At 47.6% G+C, this 26,500-nt stretch overlaps 1 protein-coding gene and 1 non-coding gene across 3 annotated transcripts in view; both read right to left on the reverse strand.

The window, feature by feature from the left end:
* Positions 1-26,500, reverse strand: part of LOC124777659 (very-long-chain (3R)-3-hydroxyacyl-CoA dehydratase 2) — a 77,753-nt gene that overhangs the window by 15,870 nt on the left and 35,383 nt on the right. For both annotated transcript variants that reach the window (XM_047253140.1, XM_047253141.1), the window contains 2 exons: positions 21,377-21,606; positions 16,245-16,423 (listed from right to left, as the gene is read on the reverse strand). In XM_047253140.1, the coding sequence (XP_047109096.1) occupies positions 16,245-16,423; positions 21,377-21,606 (409 nt within the window). The remainder of the gene's footprint in view (positions 1-16,244; positions 16,424-21,376; positions 21,607-26,500) is intronic.
* Positions 16,859-16,931, reverse strand: Trnat-agu. The gene has a single exon. It is a non-coding gene; the product is annotated as a tRNA-Thr (tRNA).

Genomic DNA, 26,500 nt, shown 5'->3' on the forward strand with positions numbered 1-26,500 from the left:
TTTAGGAAAGCGGAAGGAAAGAGAATGGAGCAGTTGACGGAAGCGGACTCCCGGGGGTAGTAGGGAGGAGGAGCGGCCTGCATACCCGACATCAATGGAGGCGTCGAAAAAAAGGTTATGGGCTGGATTAGCAGGCATGGAAGACAGATGGCTAGCATAACGACTCAGAAGGACTGCCCGCCGATTGGACAGCGGAGGTTCAGCAGTCTCAGCATAAAGGCTTTCCACAGGGCTGGTGTAAAAAGCTCCAGACACTAAACGTAATCCACGGTGGTGGATAGAGTCGAGACGCCGAAGAATAGACGGCCGAGCAGAGGAGTAGACTATGCTTCCATAATCCAATTTCGAGCGCACTAAGGCGCGAAAGAGGCGGAGAAGGACCACCCGGTCCGCTCCCCAAGAGGTACCATTCAGGACACGGAGGGTGTTAAGGGAACGCAGACAGCGAGCCGAAAGATAGGAAACGTGGGAGGACCAGCACAGTTTTCTGTCAAACATAAGACCCAAGAATTTAGCGACGTCGGAAAACGGAAGGTTGACAGGACCTAGATGTAAGGAGGGCGGAAGAAACTCCTTACGTCGCCAAAAATTAACACAAACGGTCTTACTGGGTGAGAAACGGAAGCCGGTTTCGATGCTCCACGAGTAGAGGCGATCGAGACATCCTTGAAGACGTCTTTCAAGAAGGCTGGTCCTTTGAGAACTGTAGTAGATCGCAAAATCGTCCACAAAGAGGGAGCCCGAGACATCAGGAAGGAGACAATCCATAATTGGATTAATGGCGATGGCAAACAGTACAACACTCAGCACGGAGCCCTGGGTTACCCCGTTTTCTTGGGAGAAAGTACGGGAGAGAGTAGTGTTCACCCGCACCCTAAATGTGCGCTCTGCCATAAATTCGCGAAGAAAAAGGGGCAGCCGGCCTCGAAAGCCCCAAGAGAACAGTGTGCGGAGGATGCCTGTCCTCCAACAGGTATCGTACGCTCTCTCCAGATCAAAAAATATTGCTACCGTTTGGCGGTTCCGGAGAAAATTGTTCATGATATAAGTGGAGAGAGCAACAAGATGGTCAACAGCAGAACGATGCTTTCGGAATCCGCATTGGGCTGGTGTTAAAAGACTGCGGGACTCCAGCCACCAAGCTAAACGGTAATTCACCATACGCTCCAAAACCTTACAGACACTACTCGTGAGAGAAATGGGGCGATAGCTAGAGGGGAGATGTTTGTCCTTTCCAGGTTTCGGAACGGGAACGACAATAGCTTCCCGCCATCGCCTGGGAAAGGTACTGTCGGTCCAAATTCGATTATAAAGGCGAAGGAGGTGACGCAGGCTATGGGTTGATAAATGCAGCAACATTTGGACATGGATACCATCCGGTCCTGGGGCGGAGGAGCGAGAAGTAGAGAGTGCATGTTGGAGTTCGCGCATGGAGAAAACAGTATTGTAGCTTTCGCGATTTTGAGAGGAGAAAGCAAGATGCCGCACTTCTGCTGCACGTTTCTTCGGGAGAAACGCTGGCGGGTAATTTGAAGAGCTCGAAATCTCAGCAAAGTGCTGACCCAATGAGTTAGAAATTGCGACGGGGTCCACTAAGGTATCATGCGCGACAGTGAGCCCAGAGACCGGGGAGAAACTAGGCGCGCCTGAGAACCGTCGAAGCCGACTCCAAACTTCCGAGGAGGGATTGAAGTTGTTAAATGAGCTAGTAAAGAATTTCCAGCTTGCCTTCTTGCTATCGCGGATGACGCGACGGCATCGCGCACGGAGCTGCTTATATCGGATACAGTTGGCCAAAGTTGGATGGTGACGGAAAATGCGAAGAGCACGTCGCCGCTCACGTATTGCGTCACGGCAGGCCTCGTTCCACCAAGGAACTGGAGGGCGCCGGGGCAATTCGGAGGTGCGTGGTATTGAACGTTCCGCAGCTGTGAGAATAACGTCGGTAAAATGTGTGACCTCATCGTCGACGCTGGGAAAGCGACGGTCATCGAATGTCGCTAGAGACGAAAAAAGTGTCCAATCGGCTTGGGCAAACTTCCAGCGTCGCGAGCGCATATATGGCAGTTGAGGCTGCAGTCGAAGAACACATGGAAAGTGGTCACTCGAGTGTGTATCATCAAGGGCGAACCATTCGAAGCGCCGAGCTAGCGGAACAGTACCGACCGCAAGGTCCAAATGGGATAAATTTGCCGTGGAGGCAGACAAAAATGTAGGGACCCCAGTGTTGAGGCAGACTAGATCCGCTTGGTGGAAGACGTCTAGCAATAGTGAGCCACGTGGACAAGGATGTGGAGATCCCCAAAGCGGGTGGTGGGCATTGAAGTCCCCAACCAGCAAATAGGGGGGTGGAAGCTGATCAAGAAGATGAAGGAGATCAGCTCGTGCCATTGGTGTAGACGATGGAATGTATACCGTACAAAGAGAGAACGTGTATCCAGAAAGGGAAAGACGGACGGCGACAGCTTGGAAGGAAGTGTTTAAGGGGATTGGGTGATAATGGAGAGTATCATGGAGCAGAATCATGAGTCCTCCATGGGCTGGAGTGCCTTCAACTGAGGGGAGGTCATATCGGACAGACTGAAAATGAGGGAGAACAAAGCGGTCATGGGGACGCAGCTTTGTTTCCTGAAGACAGAAGATGACCGGCGAGTAGGATCGTAAGAGGATCGACAATTCCTCCCAATTGGCGCGAATGCCGCGGATATTCCAGTGGATAATGGACATAGGGTGAACAGAAAATGGAGGAACGGCACCAAGGGTGCTGTCAACTCAACGACTGCTCAGAGCTTGCGACCGACAGCATGGAATGGCATTCAGTCGAAGGCAGAAGATCCTGATCCATAGGTTGGTCAGGAGCAGCTCCTGCCACCAACGATCGGCCAGTTGACCGGCCACCAACAGTGCGCCTCGGCGACACAGAAGATGGCCGAGGGCGATTTCCGCCAGGTGGTGCTGTAGATGGGACACGCCTTGGCGGAGAAGGAGAGGAACTGTGTTTCTTCGTAGCCTTCTTGGAGGTATGTTTAGATGAAGGAGGAACCGATGGTTGTGAAGTTGCAGTACGTAAAAACTCTTCACGAGAATGCTCTTTTTTTGTAGACTTGGCGTCTGACTTTTGGGCTCGAGATTTAGCAGAACCCGACGAAGGGTGAGCCATAGAGTGGGCAGGCGAAAGAGGTGAGGTTGAACGGGCGATCTTTGCGCTGGCCGATCTGACGACCGTGGTACTAAATGTGAGGTCGCAAGTCTGCGTGGCCGCCTCCTTTGTTGGCCGAGAAGAAGCAAGGACAGCGCTGTATTTTCCTTTCTGAGGCACGGTGGGCTGTCGACTGGCGAGTAACTTTCGAGCAGCAAAGGTCGACACCTTTTCCTTCACTCTTATTTCCTGGATCAGCTTTTCGTCCTTAAAAACAGGGCAATCTCGAGAGGAAGCAGCGTGGTCACCCATACAGTTGATGCAGCGAGGGGATGGAGGTGGACAAGCACCCTCATGGGCATCCCTGCCACACGTAACACATTTGGCCGGATTGGAACAGGACTGGCTGGTGTGATTAAACCGCTGACATCGATAGCAACGCGTAGGGTTTGGGACATAAGGGCGAACGGAAATTATCTCATAGCCTGCTTTGATTTTTGATGGGAGTTGAACTTTGTCAAAAGTCAAGAAGACAGTGCGGGTTGGAATGATGTTCGAGTCAACCCTTTTCATAACCCGATGAACAGCGGTGACGCCCTGGTCAGACAGGTAGTGCTGAATTTCTTCGTCAGACAATCCATCGAGGGAGCGTGTATAAACGACTCCACGCGAGGAATTTAAGGTACGGTGCGGTTCCACCCGGACAGGGAAGGTGTGGAGCAGAGAAGTACGCAGCAATTTTTGAGCCTGGAGGGCACTGTGTGTTTCTAACAACAGGGTACCATTCCGTAATCTGGAACAAGACTTTACAGGACCCGCAATTGCGTCGACACCTTTCTGAATAATGAAAGGGTTGACCGTGGAAAAGTCGTGACCTTCGTCAGACCGAGAAACAACAAGGAACTGTGGCAACGATGGAAGAACCGTCTGTGGCTGAGACTCAGTGAACTTACGTTTGTGAGCAGACATAGTGGAAGGTGAGGAAACCATTGCGGAAGAATCCCCCATGATTACCGGCGTCTCCGATGGCGCGCTCCTCCCTTGTGGGGGCCCTCACCGAGGGCACACCCGCCTTAGGTGATTGTTCACACCTCAGGTCACACCTCCCGACATACGGACGGAGGGACCAATCGGCACTTTCGGAAGGTATCAGCTCGGGTAATCACCCCTCCCTGGGCCTGGCCTTTACCAGGGGGTACGTACGTGTCCTACCTGTCTACCCGGGGCGGGGAATTACGCGTTACCCCGTCACCGGCTACGCATGGAAGTGCGTGGGTCGGCCTTCAGACACGCACAGGGAGGAAGAAAGAGAAAGGGAAAGGAAAGAAGAGGGGGTCTCAAACGCCGCAGCGGAGAAAAGGGTAAAGAGAAGAGGGAAGGAAAGGAGATGGACAAAGGAAGGAAGAAGACATACAAGCAAGGAAGAAGAAGAATGCGGTACATTTACAAGCGTCCGTCTCCGGACGTAGGCGCAAACCATACTCCCAGAGGGGGAGAAAGTGAAGGAAAGAGCAAGAGGTGAGGGGGGGGGGGGGTGAAGACAGGGGATGGGGAAGGATGCGGAAAGGGAAGGTATGCAGCCCGGAAAGGAAGGAAGGCCACATTAGCTCGGGGCCCCGTGCTCGCTACGCACGTATCCACAAAAGAGTTGTGGATCCCCTGGGGGGGAGGATACTGCTGTAACCATGTAGTGAGAGCATGCATTGTAAAACAGTGTGTGATATAAATGCCTCCATGGTGGCCTAGAGAGGTAGCTCACACTCTGGACAGATGGCACAGTAAGCACTGTACCAAATGCGCAATGGCGCAATAAAAGCCCATCAAGCCGGGCCCTCAGCCTCACTTACGTTTATGAAGCTGGTATCTGTAAAGATAACCTTTGGTGATCTTGCAGCTCTTGAAGAATGAAACTATAATGAATCCAGACCTTTAGCTACTTACAGGCATTGATAAATATCAACAGTGACAGTTGAAAAATGTGTGCCCGGACCAGGACTCAAATCCGGGATCTCCTGCTTCCTTGGTAGATGCTCTATCCAACTGAGCCCCTGAGGACACAGATGATAGTGCGACTGCAGGGACTTATCTCGGCCACGCTCCCCGTGAGACCCACACTTTCCAACTTTCTGTCCACACACTACATTTGTAGAGCCCCTGCCCAACATACTACTCGCGGTAGTCAATCTACCAATTCCCGTAAGAGTTTGGGCAATGTGAGTGCATCTGCACTGAAGGAGTTCATTGGCCGGCAAGCTTTATCTACATGAAGATGGTATCTGTTCTCTTGGACAGGAGATCCCAGGTTAGAGTCCCGGTCGTGACACACATTTTTCAACTGTCCCCGCTGATATTTATCAAAGCCTGTAAGCAGCTAAAGGTCTGGATTCATTACAATTTCACTTATGTTTACCTGCTTTTTGTAATGCTCACTTATGAGACTGTATATTGATTTGTTCTATAGTTATGAGACTTTGTACTGTTCCATACTTAATTTGGTGTTACTGTGGATCTCTTCATGTGGAAGAAGAATAAAACTTGGTTCGTATTACTTCTCATATTGCGCACGTACAGTGTTACAACATACTTGGCAAAAAGTGCAGTATTATTGGAAGAAATTCTTCATCTCTTGTTGAACAGCAGCAAGCTTTAACCAACCAGTATAAGGCTCTCTCCGTGCCAATAAACAATTTGGCAGCCTCACTGAAGTACCAGGTTCCACTGCCATCAATCCCCCTTATGATGATTCTGCAGAAGATTGAGACACACATTAAAAATGCCTTCAGCAAACATTTTCAAGCTTTTTGAGCTACCAACTCCAATACATGTGGGCTTTAATATTATCATGGATTTCTCTTCATGTTTATCACCTTTTGTGGCAGCTAGCTCCTATTCATGAATCTGTCAGTATCTCTTTTGATGAAATGTGCCAGTTGCTCTCTAATTATCACTGCTGCTCACATTGAGTTCTACCACTGTCAAATCAGCAACATCAGTCATACAGAGCTTGGGCAGTAGAACTTCATGGGCTCAGCTATCATTGCCAGTTTGTTACTGAGGCCCACCAGGACTCATATGCTGATTTGACGGTTTGTGATGCTATAATATGCTTGTCCCCTGATAGGAAAGTTCGTGAACATGCTCGCTCACAGATGTTCTGAACATTGCTCAATATTTTGAAGTATTTAGGGCAGCAAGTAATCAGACACAGAAGCATTGTGTGAAGTAGCCGCCTTTGTTTCCTCTCCCCCTCAGCCGCCGTCAGTTAGCTCATAAGGGCAAGATGATGATGCAGCTGTGTAACCGTAATGTTCATGCTGCATAGGGCCGCACCATTCTAAGCAGCAGCAGCAGATAGTATCACAACAATAGCTGCATGCTCCTCTACCATCATGCTCTTACGTTTTGTTCAATATTAATGGACAGCGTGCCCAAAGCTTTGGATGACGTACAACCATATTGCGAGGTCATCGGTCCCTTGCTCACAGTAACATAATTACACAATGGAAAGAAGAAAAGGAAGGGAATGTAGAGCACAATAACAAGAGAAAGGAAGAACTAGAAGAACGACAGAAGAACAACCAACACAACTATGGACAAAAACAGGAAAAGGAAACGATCGAGAGAAGCAAGAAACAGGTAGAAGGGAGAGTGGAGAACACAAAGAGACAAAGGACATGCACTAAAACTTATATACACTCCTGGAAATGGAAAAAAGAACACATTGACACCGGTGTGTCAGACCCACCATACTTGCTCCGGACACTGCGAGAGGGCTGTACAAGCAATGATCACACGCACGGCACAGCGGACACACCAGGAACTGCGGCGTTGGCCGTCGAATGGCGCTAGCTGCGCAGCATTTGTGCACCGCCGCCGTCAGTGTCAGCCAGTTTGCCGTGGCATACGGAGCTCCATCGCAGTCTTTAACACTGGTAGCATGCCGCGACAGCGTGGACGTGAACCGTATGTGCAGTTGACGGACTTTGAGCGAGGGCGTATAGTGGGCATGCGGGAGGCCGGGTGGACGTACCGCCGAATTGCTCAACACGTGGGGCGTGAGGTCTCCACAGTACATCGATGTTGTCGCCAGTGGTCGGCGGAAGGTGCACGTGCCCGTCGACCTGAGACCGGACCGCAGCGACGCACGGATGCACGCCAAGACCGTAGGATCCTACGCAGTGCCGTAGGGGACCGCACCGCCACTTCCCAGCAAATTAGGGACACTGTTGCTCCTGGGGTATCGGCGAGGACCATTCGCAACCGTCTCCATGAAGCTGGGCTACGGTCCCGCACACCGTTAGGCCGTCTTCCGCTCACGCCCCAACATCGTGCAGCCCGCCTCCAGTGGTGTCGCGACAGGCGTGAATGGAGGGACGAATGGAGACGTGTCGTCTTCAGCGATGAGAGTCGCTTCTGCCTTGGTGCCAATGATGGTCGTATGCGTGTTTGGCGCCGTGCAGGTGAGCGCCACAATCAGGACTGCATACGACCGAGGCACACAGGGCCAACACCCGGAATCATGGTGTGGGGAGCGATCTCCTACACTGGCCGTACACCACTGGTGATCGTAGAGGGGACACTGAATAGTGCACGGTACATCCAAACCGTCATCGAACCCATCGTTCTACCATTCCTAGACCGGCAAGGGAACTTGCTGTTCCAACAGGACAATGCACGTCCGCATGTATCCCGTGCCACCCAACGTGCTCTAGAAGGTGTAAGTCAACTACCCTGGCCAGCAAGATCTCCGGATCTGTCCCCCATTGAGCATGTTTGGGACTGGATGAAGCGTCGTCTCACGCGGTCTGCACGTCCAGCACGAACGCTGGTCCAACTGAGGCGCCAGGTGGAAATGGCATGGCAAGCCGTTCCACAGGACTACATCCAGCATCTCTACGATCGTCTCCATGGGAGAATAGCAGCCAGCATTGCTGCGAAAGGTGGATATACACTGTACTAGTGCCGACTTTGTGCATGCTCTGTTGCCTGTGTCTATGTGCCTGTAGTTCTGTCAGTGTGATCATGTGATGTATCTGACCCCAGGAATGTGTCAATAAAGTTTCCCCTTCCTGGGACAATGAATTCACAGTGTTCTTATTTCTATTTCCAGGAGTGTAGAATGATAAAACCCACAGTCGCATATAAAACGTAAAACTAAGTTAGAGTCCGTAGTAGGGTAGCCAAAGGAGGACAACTCACCAAGATATGGGCCACGGTCAGCCAGGCACTGCACCAACACTCGGGTGGGTCATTATGGCGCAGGAGGTACCCGTGTGTCACCCAAGCATGGCCAATGTGGAACCACTAGAGAGTCACAGAGATCCTGCGAGAGGCCCGCATGGAGGACTGCCACGTATTTGTAGTCTCCTTCATGGCACGCAGTTTGTTGTGCGTGCTGAGGATATGCCATTTCGTCTCCCAAAGCTGCAAAACCTTGTGGCATAGTACTGAATGCAGATCAGCTGCAGAGAAGCCGATCTCCATAAGCAGTTTCCGAGTAGCCTGTTTGGCCAGCCAGTCGGCAAGTCCTTTGCCTGGGATTCTGACGTGACCTGGGGTCCAGACAAGCACTACTAAACGACCGGACCATTCAAGGGCACAGATGGACTCCTGGATGGTCACTATCAAAAGATGACGAGGGTAGCACTGGTCAAGAGCTTGTAGGCAGCTCAATGAGTCAGTACACAGAAGAAACACCTCCCCAGGGCATAAACAGATGTGCTCAAGAGCCCAAGATATAGCCGCCAATTTAGCAGTGAAAACACTGCAGCCATCAGGCAAGGAACGCTGTTCAATATATCCTTCATGGACATACACGAAGACGACGTGAGCATCAGCCATCAAGCCGTCGACGTAAACCACTTCGTGGCCTCGGTACTTGACAAGAATCGAGAGGAAGTGGCAGCAGAGAGCCGCGGCATTAACTGAGTCCTTAGGGCCATGTGATATGTCCAGGCGAAGCTGCACCCTAAGTTTACGCTGTGGAGTTGTACGTGAATGGACCTCAAGTGTAGATGGTAAAGGCAAGGACTCCAGTTCAGAAAGAAGGGATCAGACATGAACTGCAATTGGAAGCCCTGACGTGGGCCGCCGATGTGGGAGATGAACCACCTTGGGTGGGAGAAGGAGACAATGAATCGGATGTGCAGGAGAACTACAAATGTGTGCTACATAACTGGCCAGCAGTTGTGCATGCCTAATCTTCAATGGAGGGACTTCGGCTTCCACAATGACGCTGGTCACTGCACTCATCCTAAGAGCTCCTGTCGCTAGGCGAACACCACAGTGGTGCACTGGGTCGGGTAAACACAATGCTGAGGGCATCGCCAACCATAAACCAGATTTCCATAGTCAAGGCGGGATTGAACAAAGGCTCTGTAGAGCTGCAGCAGCATAGAGTGATCTGCACCCCAGCTGGTGTGGCTCAGGCAGTGGAGTGTATTGAGGTGCTGCCAGCACTTCTGCTTAAGCTGACGAAGGTGAGGAAGCCAAGTCAATTGGGCATCAAAAACCAGTCCTAAGAATCGATATGTCTCCACTACAGTGAGTGGATTGTCATTAACATAAAGTTCTGGTTCTAGATGAATGGTAAGACACCGACAGAAGTGAAAAACACCCGACTTCACAGCCAAAAACTGGAAACCGTGGGCTAGAGCCCATGACTGCACCTTGTGGATTGCTCACTGTAGGCGCTACTCAGCAATACCAGTACTGGTGGAGCAGTATGAAATGCAGAAGTCGTCTGCATACAGACGGCCCTAAAGCTGCTGCTAGACCATTAATGACCACTAAAACTAGAGAGACATCAATACAGAGCCCTGCGGGACCCCATTCTCCTGGATATGGGGGGAACTATGGGAGGCACCAACTTGTATGAGGAAAATATGAAGCGACAGGAAATTCTGGATAAAAATCAGGAGTGAGCCTTTGAGACCCCACTTGTATAATGTGGCAAGGATACGATGTCGCCAGGTCATGTCATATGCTTTTTGTACTTAAAAAAAAAGACGGCAACCAGGTGTTGGCGTCTGGAAAAGGCTGTTCGGATGGCAGACTCTAGGGAGACAAGATTATCAGTGGCAGAGCAACCCTGGCACAAGCTGCCCAACACATGGAGCCAGTAGGCCATATGACTCCAGGACCCAACCCAACTGCCGACACCATATGTTGCAGCAGCTTACAAAGAATGTTGGTGAGGCTGGTGGGCCAATAGCTATCCACATCAAGTTGGTTTTTAGCGGGTTTGTGCGAAAGGCTGGGGGTAATTCTCCAATGCAGAGGCTCGAGCATAATGCTCAGTAAAGTGCTCAGCAATCGCGTTTGCATCGGTAGATAACACATCATTTATGTCAACACCGGGAACACCTGTTGGGGTCTGGTACCTGAAAACATATTTGATCTTTGCCCGGACTTGGAAAGGTGATGTATGGCACCCAATGGTCGAGACATATCTCTCCCAGCACTCCTGCTTCCATCGTTTGATAAGTTGGCAAATGCGAGCATGGAGGTGTTTAAAGGCTATGAGGTGCTCCACGGAAGGGTGCCGCTTATGCCTCTGTAGAGCTCGCTGATGCTCCTTAATTGCTTCAGCGACTTCCAGCGACCACCAATGGACTGTCTTTCGCCAGGGGCACCCTAAATAGAGAGGGATCATGTTTTCTGCCACAGAAATTATTGTTGTTGTCACCTGCTCAACCATCATATCGATGTTCCTGTGTGGGGGGAGATTCAATGGTGACAGCAGAAGTGAAAGTTACCCAGTCCACCTTGTTTAAAGCCCATGTGGGCAGGTGTCTATGGGCTTGACGCTGGGGCAATGACAGGAAGATGGGGAAGTGGTTACTACCACACAGGTCATCATGTGCTCTCCAGTGGGTAGATGGGAGAAGTCCAGGGCAGCAGACTGAGAGATCAATGGCCGAATATGTGCCTTGTGCCACAATGAAATGTGTGGGAGCCCCCGTATTTAAGAGGTAGAGGTCGAGTTGTGACAGTAAATTTTCGACATCTCTGCCTCAGCCAGTAAGCACAATGCCATCCCACAAGGGGTTATGAGCATTAAAATCTACCAAAAGTAGGAAAGGTTTAGGGAGTTGATCAATCAGTGCAGTTAATACATTCAGGTATATTACACCATCTGGAGGAAGATATACATTGCAGACAGTTATTTCCTGTGTTGTCCTTATTCTGACAGCCACAGCTTCAAGAGGGGTCTGAAGGGGAACAGGTTCACTACAGACTGAGTTTAGGACATAAACGCAAACTCCACCTGAAACTCGATTACAGTCGGTACAGTTCCTGTAGTATCCCTAATGACCGCAGAGGGCAGGGGTCTGCATTGCTGGGAACCAGGTTTCCTGGAGGGCAATGCAGAAAGCAGGTGTAAAGCTTACCAGTTGCTGTAGCTCAGCCAGGCAGTGGAAAAAACCGCCACAATTCCACTGGAGGATGATATCATCTTGAGACTGGGAAGGCATGAACCATTCAATGAAGCAGTTTGCACCTCAGGGTCACCTGCTGCCACCGACTTTTTGCCTGCGCAATCTATATCCATTTTGTCTGAGGGTCTGGCAAGATCTAGGTCCTCAGCGGACGCCAGAATCTCCACCTAATCTGCAGATGCAGAGCTTGGAGGCAGTGATGGTGTGGGTGCCACCGCAATTCCCTTGGTCTTGGGGGACCTTCTTTTTGGATTTCTCTCATTGTTCCTTGGGTTTCCCTGGCTGGGAGGACTTCACTGATTCAGTCTCCAGGAATGAGGATGAGTGTGAAGCCCTGTGACCAGCTGCTTTTGGGCTCTTCAGCCACTGGCAGGTGTCATCTTTCCCACTAGCAGAAACCTTGGAAAGGAGTGGCCCCAGGGACCCCTTCCTAACGAGAGAAGCTGAAGAAGTTTTACGCTTCTCTGGCTTAGAAGTTAGGACAGACGTAGGTGGTGCAGGAGCAACACAGACGGAAGTTCCCCCACCATCAAGGTGGCAGGTGTAGTCTTCTGGCACTGAAAGGTGACCGGAGTTGGCGGAGCTGATGGGGCTAGAACTGTTGTAGCGGTGGCGTTAGACGATGTCACGCGTACGGGATGTAGGCGTTCAAATTTCCTCTTAGCCTCAGTGTAGGTCAGTCGGTCCAAGGTCTTGTACTCCATGATGTTCCTTTCTTTCTGGATAATCCTTCAGTCTGGTGAGCAAGGTGAATGGTGCTCTCCACAGTTGCAACAGAAGGGAGGCGGGGCACAGGGAGTATTGGGATGTGATGGGTATCAGCAGTCTCGACATGTGATGTTGAAAGTACAGTGGGAAGACACATGACCAAACTTCCCACATTTAAAGCACTGCATTGGGGGAGGGATATAGGGTTTTACATCACAGCAGCAGACTATCACCTTGACCTTCTCGGGTAGTGTATTACCTTCGAATGCCAAGATGAATGCACTGGTGGCAACCTGATTATCCCTTGGACCCCAGTGGACATGCCAAATAAATGTACACCTCGCCGTTCTAAATTGGTGCGCAGCTCATCGGACTGCAAAAAGAAGGTCCCTGTGAAATATGATACCCTGGACCATATTTAAGCTTTTATGGGGCGTAATGGTTACAGGAACATCCCCCAGCTTGTCACAAGTGAATAACACCTGTGACTGGGCAGAGGATGCTGTTTTGATCAAGACTGACCCAGATCTCATTTTGGACAAGCCTTCCGCCTCTGCAAACTTGTCCTCTAAATGCTCAGCAAAAAACTGAGGCTTCTTTGTCATGAAAGATTCCCCATCAGCTCTCGAACATACAAGGTACCAGGGCGAATAAGAGCCACTGCCCTCCTTAGCCTGACTTTTCTCCCATGGTGTGGCCAGGGAGGGGAACAATTTAAGGTCATACTTCCGTGCACTGAATTGAGTCCGTGAACACTTAGAGACTGCTGGTATTTGACCACCAGCAAGAGATTATGCACTACGCTTCATCACGTGTCATCTAACCTGATGCCACCCACTCTGACCAGGAGCCCTCCCCACGGGCACCACCCAGCCGCAGCAAAGGCCATCTGGCATGATGGGCATTGCCGGAAGTCCTGATCCCTCAGGGTGGCAGGCACCTATTCCTTGGTGTACATGTGGAGTTAACGGTGCAGGCATCAGCAAAGCGATCCCTGTGTGATCAGGGGGCTACAACCAACAGGGTACATGGCAGCCCCACCACAATGGACTGGCTACTGTGCTGGATATCAGGTGCAACCAAGCAAACAAGTCCATTATCATTATCAGTGCAGAAAACAATACTGCACAGTTGATGGCAAAATCTGCACCCAGGAGGGTGACCACGCCTAACATTTGGAGAATGAGCAGAAGTGCAGATTCACATCAACGAAGGATGAGATAGGTCTCAGCGCATGATCGACACAATGCACTATGTAAGGTGCCCTTCCCCAATTGGCCCGCTCTTCGGGAAAATTTTGAAAAATGGAGGTCAAACCCTACAGGGGACCATCACAAAGGCTGAAATGTGAGAGACTCCTTTTAGTCGCCTCTTACGACAGGCAGGAATACCTTAGGCCTATTCTAACCCCCGGACCCGCAGGGACGGGGGGGGGGGGGGGGGGGGGGGGGAGCTGGATGGATAAATCACTGAGCAACCGAGCAGAGCATCAAATCTTTTGCTCTCCACCACCATCATCTTTCAGTTCTCGATGGTGTGTTACTATTGGCTACTGAAGAGTCGGCCCACAGAGTTAGGGTCCCACCTGCACTGTGGCGGGACATCATGTGCTTTCCACACCTGGACGTTTCTCATACAAAATTGCTGGCCCGCCAGAGTTAGCACCTCAGGTGTTGATAATGAGAACATGTGCTCTGTGGAAGCCTGCCTGCAGTGTGCCACCCATCAAGCAGTACCACAGACCTGTTTCCCTGTGGCCTGCACTCCAGTACCCCTGGAGGCGTATTGATGCTGATTTTGCAAGTCCATTCCTTAACTCATTTTAGCTTGAAGTAGTTGATGCTTTCTCAAAATTTCCTTACGTAGTTCGCAGCCTATCCATGGTGGCTCTGGCCACGACCCTCTCAAAGATGACAGCTGTGTATGCATGTGATGGACAACAGCCCTCAGTTTGTGTCTCAACATTTGAAGATTTTTGTACAAAGAATGGCATTCAGCATGTTACAGCCCCTCCCCGTCATCCGCAGCCCAATGGAGAGATGGAGTGACTTGTCTGTACATTCAAAACCCAGATGAAAAAGTATATCACTCAATCTTTTCCCAAGGAAGCCCTTGACAGGTTCTCAAGGAGGTGCTTCATGGCTGCCAGCCCTGTATGCTGCTTCATCTGTTCTAGCCAACACCCGGCCACCTGCCAGTGCCTACCTCACAGCGACTGCACTTGGGCCATGGGTTTGATTGGTGCCCTAAGTGGATAGTAGCTAGTGCTACCAGTGAAAGCAGTCATGTGATCTAAAAACCAAGCTGCAACCACTGTGCTGCTTTTTACATGGGCACGAAGACTAACAAGCTATCTGTCTGAGTGAGTGGCAACTGACAATCTGTGGCACAGGGACAACTGGACCACATGGTCACTGAACATGCTGCCAAACACAATGTGCTTCACTTCAATTATTGCTTCACAGCCTGTGCCACCTGGATGCTTCCTACCATCACCAGCTTTTCTGAATTGCACAGATGGGAACTTTCTCTGCAAAACATCCTATGTTCTCATAACCCCCTTAGCCTGAACCTTCACTATTCCCGGTCCTTCACTTACCTATCCCCTCCTTGTTCCCACTCCAGCACCACACAGCCTTCCATTCCACCAACATACCTCCTAGTCCTTTCCCCCCTTCTCTACTTCTCTCCTTTCCTGCAACTTTCCCTCTTCCTCATATCTCCCAACTGCACCTAGCAGCTCTACGGTATCCACACCATGTCCCTGCATACTACCACAAGCTTGTTACATCTTCCCCTACTCCACCCTGGTTTCCCCTCCCTCACCACCCCATACTGCCTCATTACCTCCCACCACTGGTTTGCTCTCCTATCAGGCACAGTTATGATTCAGTCTGGCCACAGCAATGTTTTCCATGCGTGATTAATCAGTGTTTTGCTTTTGTGTTTACAGCTGAGTTGTTAGTTCCATTTCATGCACATTATTTACATGAGCGACCCACACATCTTCTTCAGGTGCTGCAAGATGAGTTGTTATGCGATTCCAGGCAGCAACTGCATAGAACAACACAGCTTACAGCACCTGAAGAAGATGACTGGGTTGACCATTGAATTACTGGGCATAAAATGGAACTAATAGCTCAACAGTATTCCTGGAAGATCACTATTAAACACACATCTTGGAAATATAAGAATCATTCACCTGAATATGCAAGAGGAAACACCTGTAATGTGAGAAATACTCAAAGCAGTTTCTTAACATTACACCTGTGCTGCTAAGTAATGTAACAGAATATAGGGCAAATTTACATACAGAATAAACACAGACACCAATAAGTAGCAGTAGATGGGAAACATCCAAGAAGTAGTAGGCATTTTTCTGCTTCATTTACTTTTTAGTCACTACTCAACTGACAATTTCTTCATCAAAATGTTACTACTCCCACTGATATCATGAAATGATGTCACTGTACTATCTGTTGCTGTGTGATATGTATCATTTTAAATGAGATAGTTTTGTTGAAAAGTGTGAGGACATCAGCTGCTAAAATATATTATTTATTTATCCAGTGAACAAAAAGTCCCTGAGCTAGAAAATGTGCTGTTTAATGGATTTGTAAAATACTTGTTCTAAATAAACTACGTTCACAGTGTGGAAAAATAAAAGACATCTATCATCCAATGATTAGACTGTCAAAAAAGAGATTCATTCTTCTTGAAATATTTATGATCAGCACCAACTAATCAAAGTTATTAAAAACACACTGTCATTATTAAAGTTTTCTGATGAAGTATGGCTCCCAAAACATACACACTGGTTACTAGCCCCACAAATAAACATCCTATCACCAGTCAGGTGATAGAAGATATGTAAAATGGTGGCAAGTACATATTTTCTATAACACATATTATTTGATAGGTATTCATAATTAAAATCAGTCATGATTTTCACTTACTTGGTATGTAAAGCAGCATAATAATAATGACAAAATAGCTGTAACTAAATGTGAAATTAAATGGATTTGGTAAACTGACACTCCACATGTTGGTCTTTGAAATGTATGTTTGGGCAGCATACATGCACAGCAGTTCTCCTGTTATACCAATTGGATATAAAACCATGAAAAAAGTATACCTGGAAATAAGTGGACAATTATGAAGAAACACACACAAAAGTGTTTGTGCACACATGAAATCACTCTCACTCTTTCTCTTTCTCTCACTCTCTCTATCCCCTCTCTCATCAGTCAAATAAGCAACAACAATGATACACACCTACTGAAAGTTGTATTTCGAAAAATGTGAAAATGTTGTACATAATATTTTGTCAGTACTAGGATATGATATTTGAGCCTTATGTTTCAGTTTGAAGGCATGCTGTCTGCTCAGGAATATAATTGATTAACTGAAATCTGATTATTCCAGACCACAAAAGCACTATTTGACACATTGAACAATCTTTATGATTCACTGATATTTCAAAACCATACAAACACATCCAGAAACAAATGAATTAATGACATTACTTACCACTGGGCACTGATTTAAATCAATGGAGAATGTTGAAAATTTTCACCAGACCAGGATTTGAACCTGGGGCTCCTGCTTACTAGGTAGATGCACTGACCACTGTGCCATCCAGATACAGCATAATGAACTCCCAGATTTCAGATTTAAATTCCAGAGTAGTAGTTGCCAGGCATCAGAATTTCATTTCATAGTTTGAAAGAACAATATTGCCCGTATTTTTTCCTGCATTTACATTCACTTCATTCTAAATGTAACATCATTCAAGTGTCTCACACTCACTCACACTGAAATTCTACATTACCCTCATCATCATTTCCGCTATTGTTTTCCTGACTATTTTACATATAGCACATTTCAGTACTTCATTTGTCATCAACCTATCTTTGTGACCCTTGGCCTTCATGTGCTCTCTGAAAGCAACTAAAATCAACTTATTGAATATCACCTTCGGGAGCTGTTTAAATGCACTCCAAACAGAAGGGAATGGTAAATATTCTACGTGTCATTTTTTCACAAAATGTGTTTTCAGTGCTATTGCGTTCTTTGTGTTCTGTTGAATGTTCCTAGACCCACATGCCAAATCATGGTGAAAGCCTTTCAAATATGTGTTAGTAAATTATGCATGGACTTTACGCCAAGCTGTGCTTCTGTCTGGAGTTACAAAACTTAAAAGATATGAGAAGTGGTTTTTGTTGGCTACAGTTCTACAACGTAAAAACTTAATGCTGTATTTCTGTATTTTTATATCACAAATAAAATGTTGTGCCTTAGCATTAAGAGCACTTTGAACAAAAACTTTCTTTCTGCTATTTTGTAGAAAACTGACATTTTTGAGACAGTGGCTGTGTACAAATACAAGTTGATTTTTGCAAAGAAGAAAACAACAGCCAGCCACAGTTAATAATTCTACTTATCTACACAAATTGTGCTGCTACCATTTTTGAACTCCAAAATTCATCTTCAGACAGCTCTTCAAAAATGATATTACATTGGTTGCTGCTTACATTAGTTCTTTAAAAAACTTGTAACAACACTATTTGGGTACATAAACAGCATTATTAACAGTGGCTGGTTGCTGTTTTCTTCTTTGTAAGAACAACTTGTAAAAACTTTCTTATTAGCACCTAGAAGCAGTCAGTTTCCTAGTATAGCACTTAGAACATTCTTAATAAAGTATTTCTTTTCTAATTTATCTCATTATTTTTCCAGTAATGCAGTGAGCAACACAATTCTATGGTATCAAAGTACCCCCTCAATTTTTTTTGGATACAAATGAGTTATGTACAAACAGATATACATTGTTTTTCTCAGTGTCCTAACAAAGATCAGATCTAGCACTTAGAACATTTTCCATTTCCATTCTTATTTTATTGTAGCCATTTTCATCACGGCAAATTATTAAATTCACTAGGTGCTTCTCAGATATACCTCCCTCTCCACACACACACCAAATTCCTCCATCAGAATCAATAGCCCTTGGCACCAAAACAAACTACAGCAGACAAAATGGAAATGTGTTCAGAATGGAGAAGAAATTAACAATGTCTTCAAGGATTTCTTTTGCCCAGTATCTGTTGTGTTTTCTCACACAGCATGACATGAAAACGTGATTCATCACCTGAGATCAGAGCTAAGGTAAATGAACAAGTTTGCTGCAAATCTTCAGATGAACTTTGTTTAGTCCAGTTGTACTCGGTAAGTTCCTATAGAATGGGACCTGATGTTTAAATTTAAAATCCTCCTCAATTGTGGATTAGAATTTTTAACAGCAACTTGCACTTATTTGAAACAGTGTATGTAACCATTAAACAAATGCCTGTCACACAATTTCAACATTTTGTGGCCGCTGCACCCTTAAGTGACTTCTAGACAATGTAGTTTTTGAAGCAAAGTTTCTTCTTCTGCCAGCACAGACCATCTAAAACTGCCTTCCTTCCATGAATCTACACAAGTTGAGTAAGTGTTGGTTCAGAAATCTCTATGTTGCCATAACAAAATCTTCGTTTCTTGAATATGCTGCTGCTGCTGCAAACACAAAATTCTCATTGCTCCACAACTTTGAGATGATTGAAACCGTAAGGCACCTGCTAATCAATGCCATAGCTGCAGCTCACCTAAACCTACCAACATCGCAACAGCTTTCTTCATAGTCTCCAGTAACAACGAACAGTTCACTATTAAAATTCTGATATTTGAATCAGGGCTTTTATTGCATGGAAAAGCATTACAGCTTTAGTAGATGGCTTCAATATGTAATATGATTACTGGCTAGCTATTTTCCGAGAGCGCTATTGAGACGAATCCAGTGATGTGTAACAGTAAGGTCTTCAAAAGTCAATGAAGGTCACAAAGGTAGCATGAATGTTCATTTAGAGAAGGTGTTCGAAGTGATGACCATTGGTACAAATGCAGTGCTGCAACTTTCTTATTATGGACTGAGTGGTATTCCTTATCATTTTGGCACTTATCGAAGCACATGCTCTGACAATTCTCTCTCATATATCGTGCAAATAGTAAATATTCACCGAATATGGCGTATACATCTAGTGTGCCATTGATATGTAAACACCATTCAATGGTTTCACAATATAACACTAATAGGAACAGTAAGACTAGTATCGTCAAATCAAGTGAATGTGAATGATGTATTCCTTTGAAGAACAAGTCAATGTGCTTCTCGTTTATGGACAATGCCAACGAAATTCAGTGAGAGCTCAACATACTCACCCTACATGTCATACATTTAAATATGACTATGATAAATTGAGAACAACTGGATCTTTAATGCATCGGAAACATATCTGGCAAAGGAAAGTTACAAACAAGGAAACGGAAATTGGTACTCTTGCCACTGTGATTCGAGATCCTTGTGTTAGTTCGCATCAAATCGCAAGGGAATCTGGCATGAGCCAGAGTAGTGTTGTTCAAGTTCTGCATCGCCATAAATATCATCTTTACCACATCAGTCTCCACCAAGAATTAACTGGTACAGATTGTATGCATCACATTGAATTCTGTCGATGGTCTCACTGACAAGGCTACATTCACAAACCAAGGAAATGTTAATTTGCATAACATGAATTACTGGACAATTGAAAATCCATGTTGGCTGTGGCAAGTAGCCCACCAAAAACCATGGTCAATGAATGTATGGTACGGATTCTGGAGGACAGAATTATAGGCCCCTATTTCATCAAAGGAAATCTTACTGGTAGGAAGTACACCACATTCCTGCAAGAAACATTAGGTCTTTTATTGGAAGAAATACCTTTAGGAACAAGGAACTGAATGTGTTATCAACACGATGGATGTCCGGCACATTTTTTGCTGATGGCTAGAAATGAGTTGCAGAGACAATTGCCAAATTGTTGGATTGGATGCAGAGGAGATGTGTAGTGGCTGACTTGTTAGCCAGACTTGATGTGTCTGAATTTTTTCTTGGGGGGATTCATAAAAGACATTGTTTATAAAGACATTCCAACTACACCTGAAGATATGTGAAAGAGAATTGTCAGAGCATGTGCTTCAATAAATGCCAAAAATCCATGATAAGAAGATTGCAGCACTGCTTTGATACCAATGGTCATCACTTCGAACACCTTCTGTAAACAGACGTTCACGCCACCTTTGTGACCTTCAAAGAAGTTACTCTTACACATCACTTGATTTGTCTCAATAGCTGCTATCAGGAAATAAGTACCAAACTATAGCATCCCATTTAGAAAAACAAAGTTGACCTTCATATCTCGGACGCGACCCCACCTAGCAACAAAAAACCAACATCATACTATGTGACCCCTTTTGTCCCATGCAACAGTTAGTGACTCATCCTGTGTATCCAAATGTCTTTCTTTAAATAACTACTTAAATCTCATTTTTCATATATCTCACCACAGCATCTCCATACCTTATTTGCATCAGTTCTTTCTGTTTAGTGCAATAACTGGCTGCATTTAACCCTTCTCAAATAATATTTCTTTTTATCTCGGAACCATCTTTAGAGAATGATTGCTCCAAAATTAAACTCCTACTCCAAAAGTAAACTCGTACCACAGAAGTAATGAAATAGCACAAACCTCTCCTCTCCCCACCCCCCAAACTGTGGACCCTGAGGGGTGAACGTTAGTTTAAATGCCAACCTGCAATGCTTTGGTTTTGCACCAGTCACTGATAACATTTCCTCTAAATGGTTAGAAGTGGACTGTATCTTTCCTCAGTATTTGAAGTTTTAGTTGGTTACATTGTCTTTTGAAACTTCTCCATTATGTAACTCATCTTGGCATTTTTTGTGTAATTTGCTCAAACAAAAGCTTTTGGTTCTCAAGACTTTAATCCTAATTACCTAAAACATCTCTTTGTTTCCCCTTTCTGTAAATAACTGTCCACATACATATCCCTATAGAATGAGTCTACTTCTTGCTGCAATTTTAATTGTTCAGCATTAATGCCAAATACTACTCCCACTCCCCACCCTCTCACCAACTGCACTGAACCAGGAAGTGAATAACTTTTAATTCAAATAAATTAAATAAGGATTTAGTCATATATTCATACATACCTGCACCATATCAAAGCGTATGGCACAAATCCCGCAATGTTGAGTGCATAATATAGGTAACGAGTTATTTCTGATATAGACCAAGCCAACATAGCAAGGGATACACCAATACTAAGTGGTGCTGTAGGAGTTGCAAGAAGAACACCACAAACTGCAAATACTCGTGAAAAGACTTGGAATGTTGTTACCACTACACTGGATGGTACAAGCTTCAAGGCTGCATGAAGTATCTGAAAAATGTATATTACATGTAATTCCAACCATGGCATCACAGTTTCATGCAATAGCAGAAACAAAACTAAAAAACATTCCAAGAAAGCATTGATATTATGAAAACAAAATAATGAAGTAACAGCTTATACCTCTGCCCAAGTGCTCTCTGGCAGTTTTACTCAACAATGTCTTGATTTCTTCTCAGAAATTCCTCACCTGGGTCTCATTTCAGTCCAAGTGACTGTCAGCTGCTGCTGCTGCTGCTGCTGTGGTCTTCAGTCCAAAGACTTTTTTTTTTTTTTTGGGGGGGGGGGGGGGGGGGGGGGGGTTAAGGGCGCTCAACTACTGAGGTCATTAGCGCCCAGTCACAATTGTTAGAGCACATAGAATCTAGTAAAACTCAAGGGGGGGGGGGGGGGGACCAGAAAGTTCTTACAAAGATGCAGATAAAATAAGTGAAACAGTTAGATGTCTTTGGATAAGCCAGTCAAAGTAATAAAACGAAGAACACGAGCAGCTGCTCGAGTGTCATCAGCTAAAATATCCTGTAAAGTAGATGGCAGAGACAGGACAACACGAGATTGACTAAAACGGGGACACGACAATAAAACATGGCGCACTGTTAATACATGACCACAAGGGCACTGCGGGGCTGGGTCACCGGAGAGCATGTAGCAGTGGCTAAACCAGCAATGCCCAATCCGCAACCTGGTCAGAAGGACCTCTTCTCGCCGATATGGTCGGGAGGAGGTTGTCCAGGCAGTTGGGAACGGTTTTACTGCCCGGAGCTTGTTTCCTTGAAGGGAGGACCAAGCATCCCACCACAATGACACAAGCCTCTTACAAACAATCCCACTAACATCAGATGACAGGACACAATGGGAGGCTGGCTGAGCAGCCTCATTCCCAGGCACTCCTACATGGCCAGGAACCCACAGAAAGCTGACAGGAGAACCACCGTCAGCAAAAGAATGGAGGGACTGCTGGATCCGTTGCACCAAGGGGTGGATCGGATATGGAGCTCCAAGGCTCTGAAGAGCACTGAGTGAATCAGAGCAGAGTACGTACAATGAATGGCGGTGGCGGTGGGCATACTGAACGGCCTGATGGAGAGTAAAAAGCTCGGCCGTAAAGCTGGAACATTGGTCGAGGAGCCGGTATTTAAAGGTGATGGCCCCGACGACAAAGGCACAGCCGACACCATCGTCAGTTTTGGAGCCATCAGTGTAAATAAAGGTGTGACTGGCAAGTCGCGCACGAAGTTCGACAAACCGTGAGCAATACACTGCAGCCAGAGTACCCTCCTTCGGAAGCGAGCTGAGGTCGAGATAAATATGAACCGGAGCCTGGAGCCAAGGTGGAGTCGGGCTCTCACCCTCTCTGAAGGTGGTAGGGAGGGCAAAATCCAATTGTTGAAGCAGGCGACGAAAGCGGACTCCAGGGGGCAGCAGGGCAGACACATACAACCCATACTGACGGTCGAGAGAATCAGCAAAGAAGGACTGATAAGAGGGGTGGTCGGGCATTGACAACAGCCGGCAGGCATACCGACAAAGCAGTACGTCGCGCCAGTAGGTCAATGGTAATTCGGCAGCTTCAGCATAAAGACTTTCGACGGGACTAGTGTAGAAGGCTCCGGTCCCAAGACGTAACCCCCTATGGTGGATGGAGTTGAGACAGCGTAAGAGGGATGGCCGAGCAGACGAATAGACGAGGCTCCCATAATCCAGCTTCGATCGGACTATGGACCGATACAAGCGAAGCAGGACGGTGCGATTCGCTCCCCAAGATGAACCACTAAGAACTCTGAGGACATTAAGGGAATGTGTACGACGGGCAGCCAAATAAGAGACGTGTGGAGACCAACAAAGTTTCCTGTCCAGTGTGAGCCCTAGAAACTTAGTTGTTTCCACGAATGGGAGAACAACAGGACCGAGATGTAAGGATGGTGGAAGGAACGCTTTATATCGCCAAAAGTTGATGCAAACCATCTTCTCTTCAGAGAACCAGAAGCCATTTGCCACACTCCATGAGTATAGGCTGTCTAGACAATGCTGAAGGCAGCGCTCTAGGAGGCATGTTCTCTGGGCACTGCAGTAGATCGCGAAGTCATCGACAAAAAGAGAGCTTGAGACATTAGGTGGAATGCAATCCATAATAGGATTGATCGCTATGGCAAAAAGGGCTACGCTCAAGACGGAGCCCTGCGGCACTCCGTTCTCCTGGAGGAAGACGTCGGACAAGGCGGAACCCACACATACCCTAAACTTTCGGTCTGTTAAAAAGGAATCAATAAAAAGGGGCAGGCGACCGCGTAGACCCCACCTGTGCATAGTGCGGAGGATACCTCCTCTCCAACAGGTATCATAAGCCTTCTCCAAATCGAAGAACACGGCTACCGTTTGGCGCTTTCGCAAAAAGTTGTTCATGATGAATGTCGACAAGGTCACAAGGTGGTCAACAGCGGAGCGGTGGCGACGAAAGCCACATTGAACATTGGTAAGTAGCCGTCGAGATTCAAGAATCCAAACTAACCGAGCGTTAACCATGCGCTCCATCACCTTACAGACACAGCTTGTAAGAGAAATGGGGCGGTAACTAGAAGGAAGGTGTCTATCCTTCCCGGGTTTGGGTATAGGAACAACGACAGCGTCACGCCAACGCATGGGGACTTGACCTTTGGTCCAGACGCGATTGTAGGTACGAAGAAGGAAGCTTTTGCCTGCCGGAGAAAGGTGTGCCAGCATCTGAATGTGAATGGCCTCTGGCCCCAGAGCAGAGGACCGGGACAGTGCAAGTGCACGTTCAAGTTCCCGCATAGTAAAGGGGGCATTATAATGTTCCAGATTCAGTGAGTGGAAGGAAGGTCGCCGAGCCTCTTCTGCCTCTTTCCTGGGAAGGAAGGCAGGGTGGTAATGGGCGGAGCTTGAAACCTCCGTGAAAAAGCGGCCGAAGGCGTTGGAGACATCCACAGGATCAACAAGGACCTCATTACCTGAAGTCAGGCCAGGTACCGAGGAGTGGGCCTTAATGCCCGACAGCTGGCGCAGGCCACCCCAGACGACAGAAGAGGGAGTAAAACGGTTAAAGCAGCTGGTGAAAGAGGCCCAACAAGCTTTTTTGCTGTCTTTGATGACTCTACGGCATTGCGCTTGGAGTCGTTTGTATCCAATACAATTCGCCAACGTAGGATAGCGGCGAAAGGTGCGTAAAGCACGTCGTCGAGCACGGATAGCGTCTCTACAAGCCTCATTCCACTAGGGGACAGAAACGCGACGTGAAGAAGAGGTAGTACGAGGAATGGAACATTCGGCAGCATTGATGATAACAGCCGTGAGGTATTCGACCTGACTGTCACAGCTGAGAAAATCGTGGTCCGGAAAGGTCGCCAGGGAGGAGTAAAGTCCCCAGTCAGCTTTCGGTATGTTCCAGCTTGAAGGACGTGGGGATGGGGTGTGGTGTAGGAGACGAACGACACAGGGGAAGTGGTCGCTCGAATAGGTGTCAGAAAGGACATACCACTCGAACCAACGGGCAAGAGTGGTAGAACAGATCGAGAGGTCCAAGTGGGAGTAGGTATGAGTGGAGTCCGAGAGGAAAGTCGGGGCGCCAGTATTGAGGCAGACAAGATTGAGATGGTTGGAGACATCCGCCAAGAGGGAGCCTCTCTGACAGGATGCAGGAGAGCCCCAAAGGGGATGATGGACACTGAAGTCGCCAAACAATAAAAACAGCGGAGGAAGCTGAACAATCAGGTGCATCATGTCAGCCCGACTAACTGCGGATAACGATGGAGTGTAGACGGTACAAACAGAAAAAGTAAAGGCAGAAAGAGTAATATGGACAGCTATTGCTTGGAGTGGGGTGGTCAATGGGATGGGATGGTAATAGACATCGTCCCGAACGAGCAACATGACCCCACCATGAGCTGGAATACCGTCCGCAGGGGTGAGGTCAGACCGCTCCGAGGTATAGTGGGTGAAAGCAATACAGTCAGTTGGGCGCAACTTGGTTTCCTGGAGACCAAGGACGAGCGGACAGTGCAGGTGGAGGAGCAGTTGTAATTCCTCCCGATTAGATCGAATACCTCTGATGTTCCAATGTAACAAAGCCATCGCTAGTCAGAAAAAAGGGGGGAACGAAACGGGTGAAGAGATGGTCACCTCGAAGGCCGCGGAGGGCCAGGTTTCGAGGGAACAACGCTACAACCGGCGGGAGGCGGATCCTGTTCCATCGAGTCATCGCCAGCTGCGGCCGCTTTCCCGGGTTGCGTAGGAGGGGAAGCATCATTCGCCGACAAGAGGCCAGCTGAGCGCCTGGCAGCAGAGCGTCCCGGCGAAACTGAGGACGGCCGGGAGCAGCGACTCGCGGATGGAGCGTCAGACGAAACGCGCCGGGGTGGAGAGGGGGATAAAGATTTCTTCTTGGAGGCCTTCTTGGAAGCCCGATGAGGCACGGGGATGGTGGGCTGGACCCGAAGAAGGTCCTCACGCGCGCGGTCCGTTTTGGAACGCTGGACCTCGGAAGCCGGGGTCCGGAACGTTTCCCCGATGGACGCCTGAGAAGAGGATCGCTTCTCAGGAGGAGGAGGAGGAGGAGGAGGAGGAGGAAGGGTGGCCCCTGGGGCAGAGGGGGCAGGGGCCACGAGGGAGGAGGATTTGGAAGGGAGGGATTTGGGAGGTGGAGGCATAGACCCCAGATGGGGTGAGGAGGTGGAGGGGGGACAGGATAGGGGTGAGGATACTGTGGAAGGAGTGGACACGACTGAGGCAAACGAAGTTGTCAACGTCACGGGATGGAGGCGGTCATACTTCTTCCTGGCCTCAGAATAAGAGAGACGATCCAAAGTTTTTAATTCTTGAATCTTCTTCTCCTTCTGATACGCGGGGCAGTCTAAAGATCTAGGCGAGT

Source organism: Schistocerca piceifrons, chromosome 2 (genome assembly GCF_021461385.2).
Source record: "Schistocerca piceifrons isolate TAMUIC-IGC-003096 chromosome 2, iqSchPice1.1, whole genome shotgun sequence".
Lineage (NCBI taxonomy): Eukaryota > Metazoa > Arthropoda > Insecta > Orthoptera > Acrididae > Schistocerca > Schistocerca piceifrons.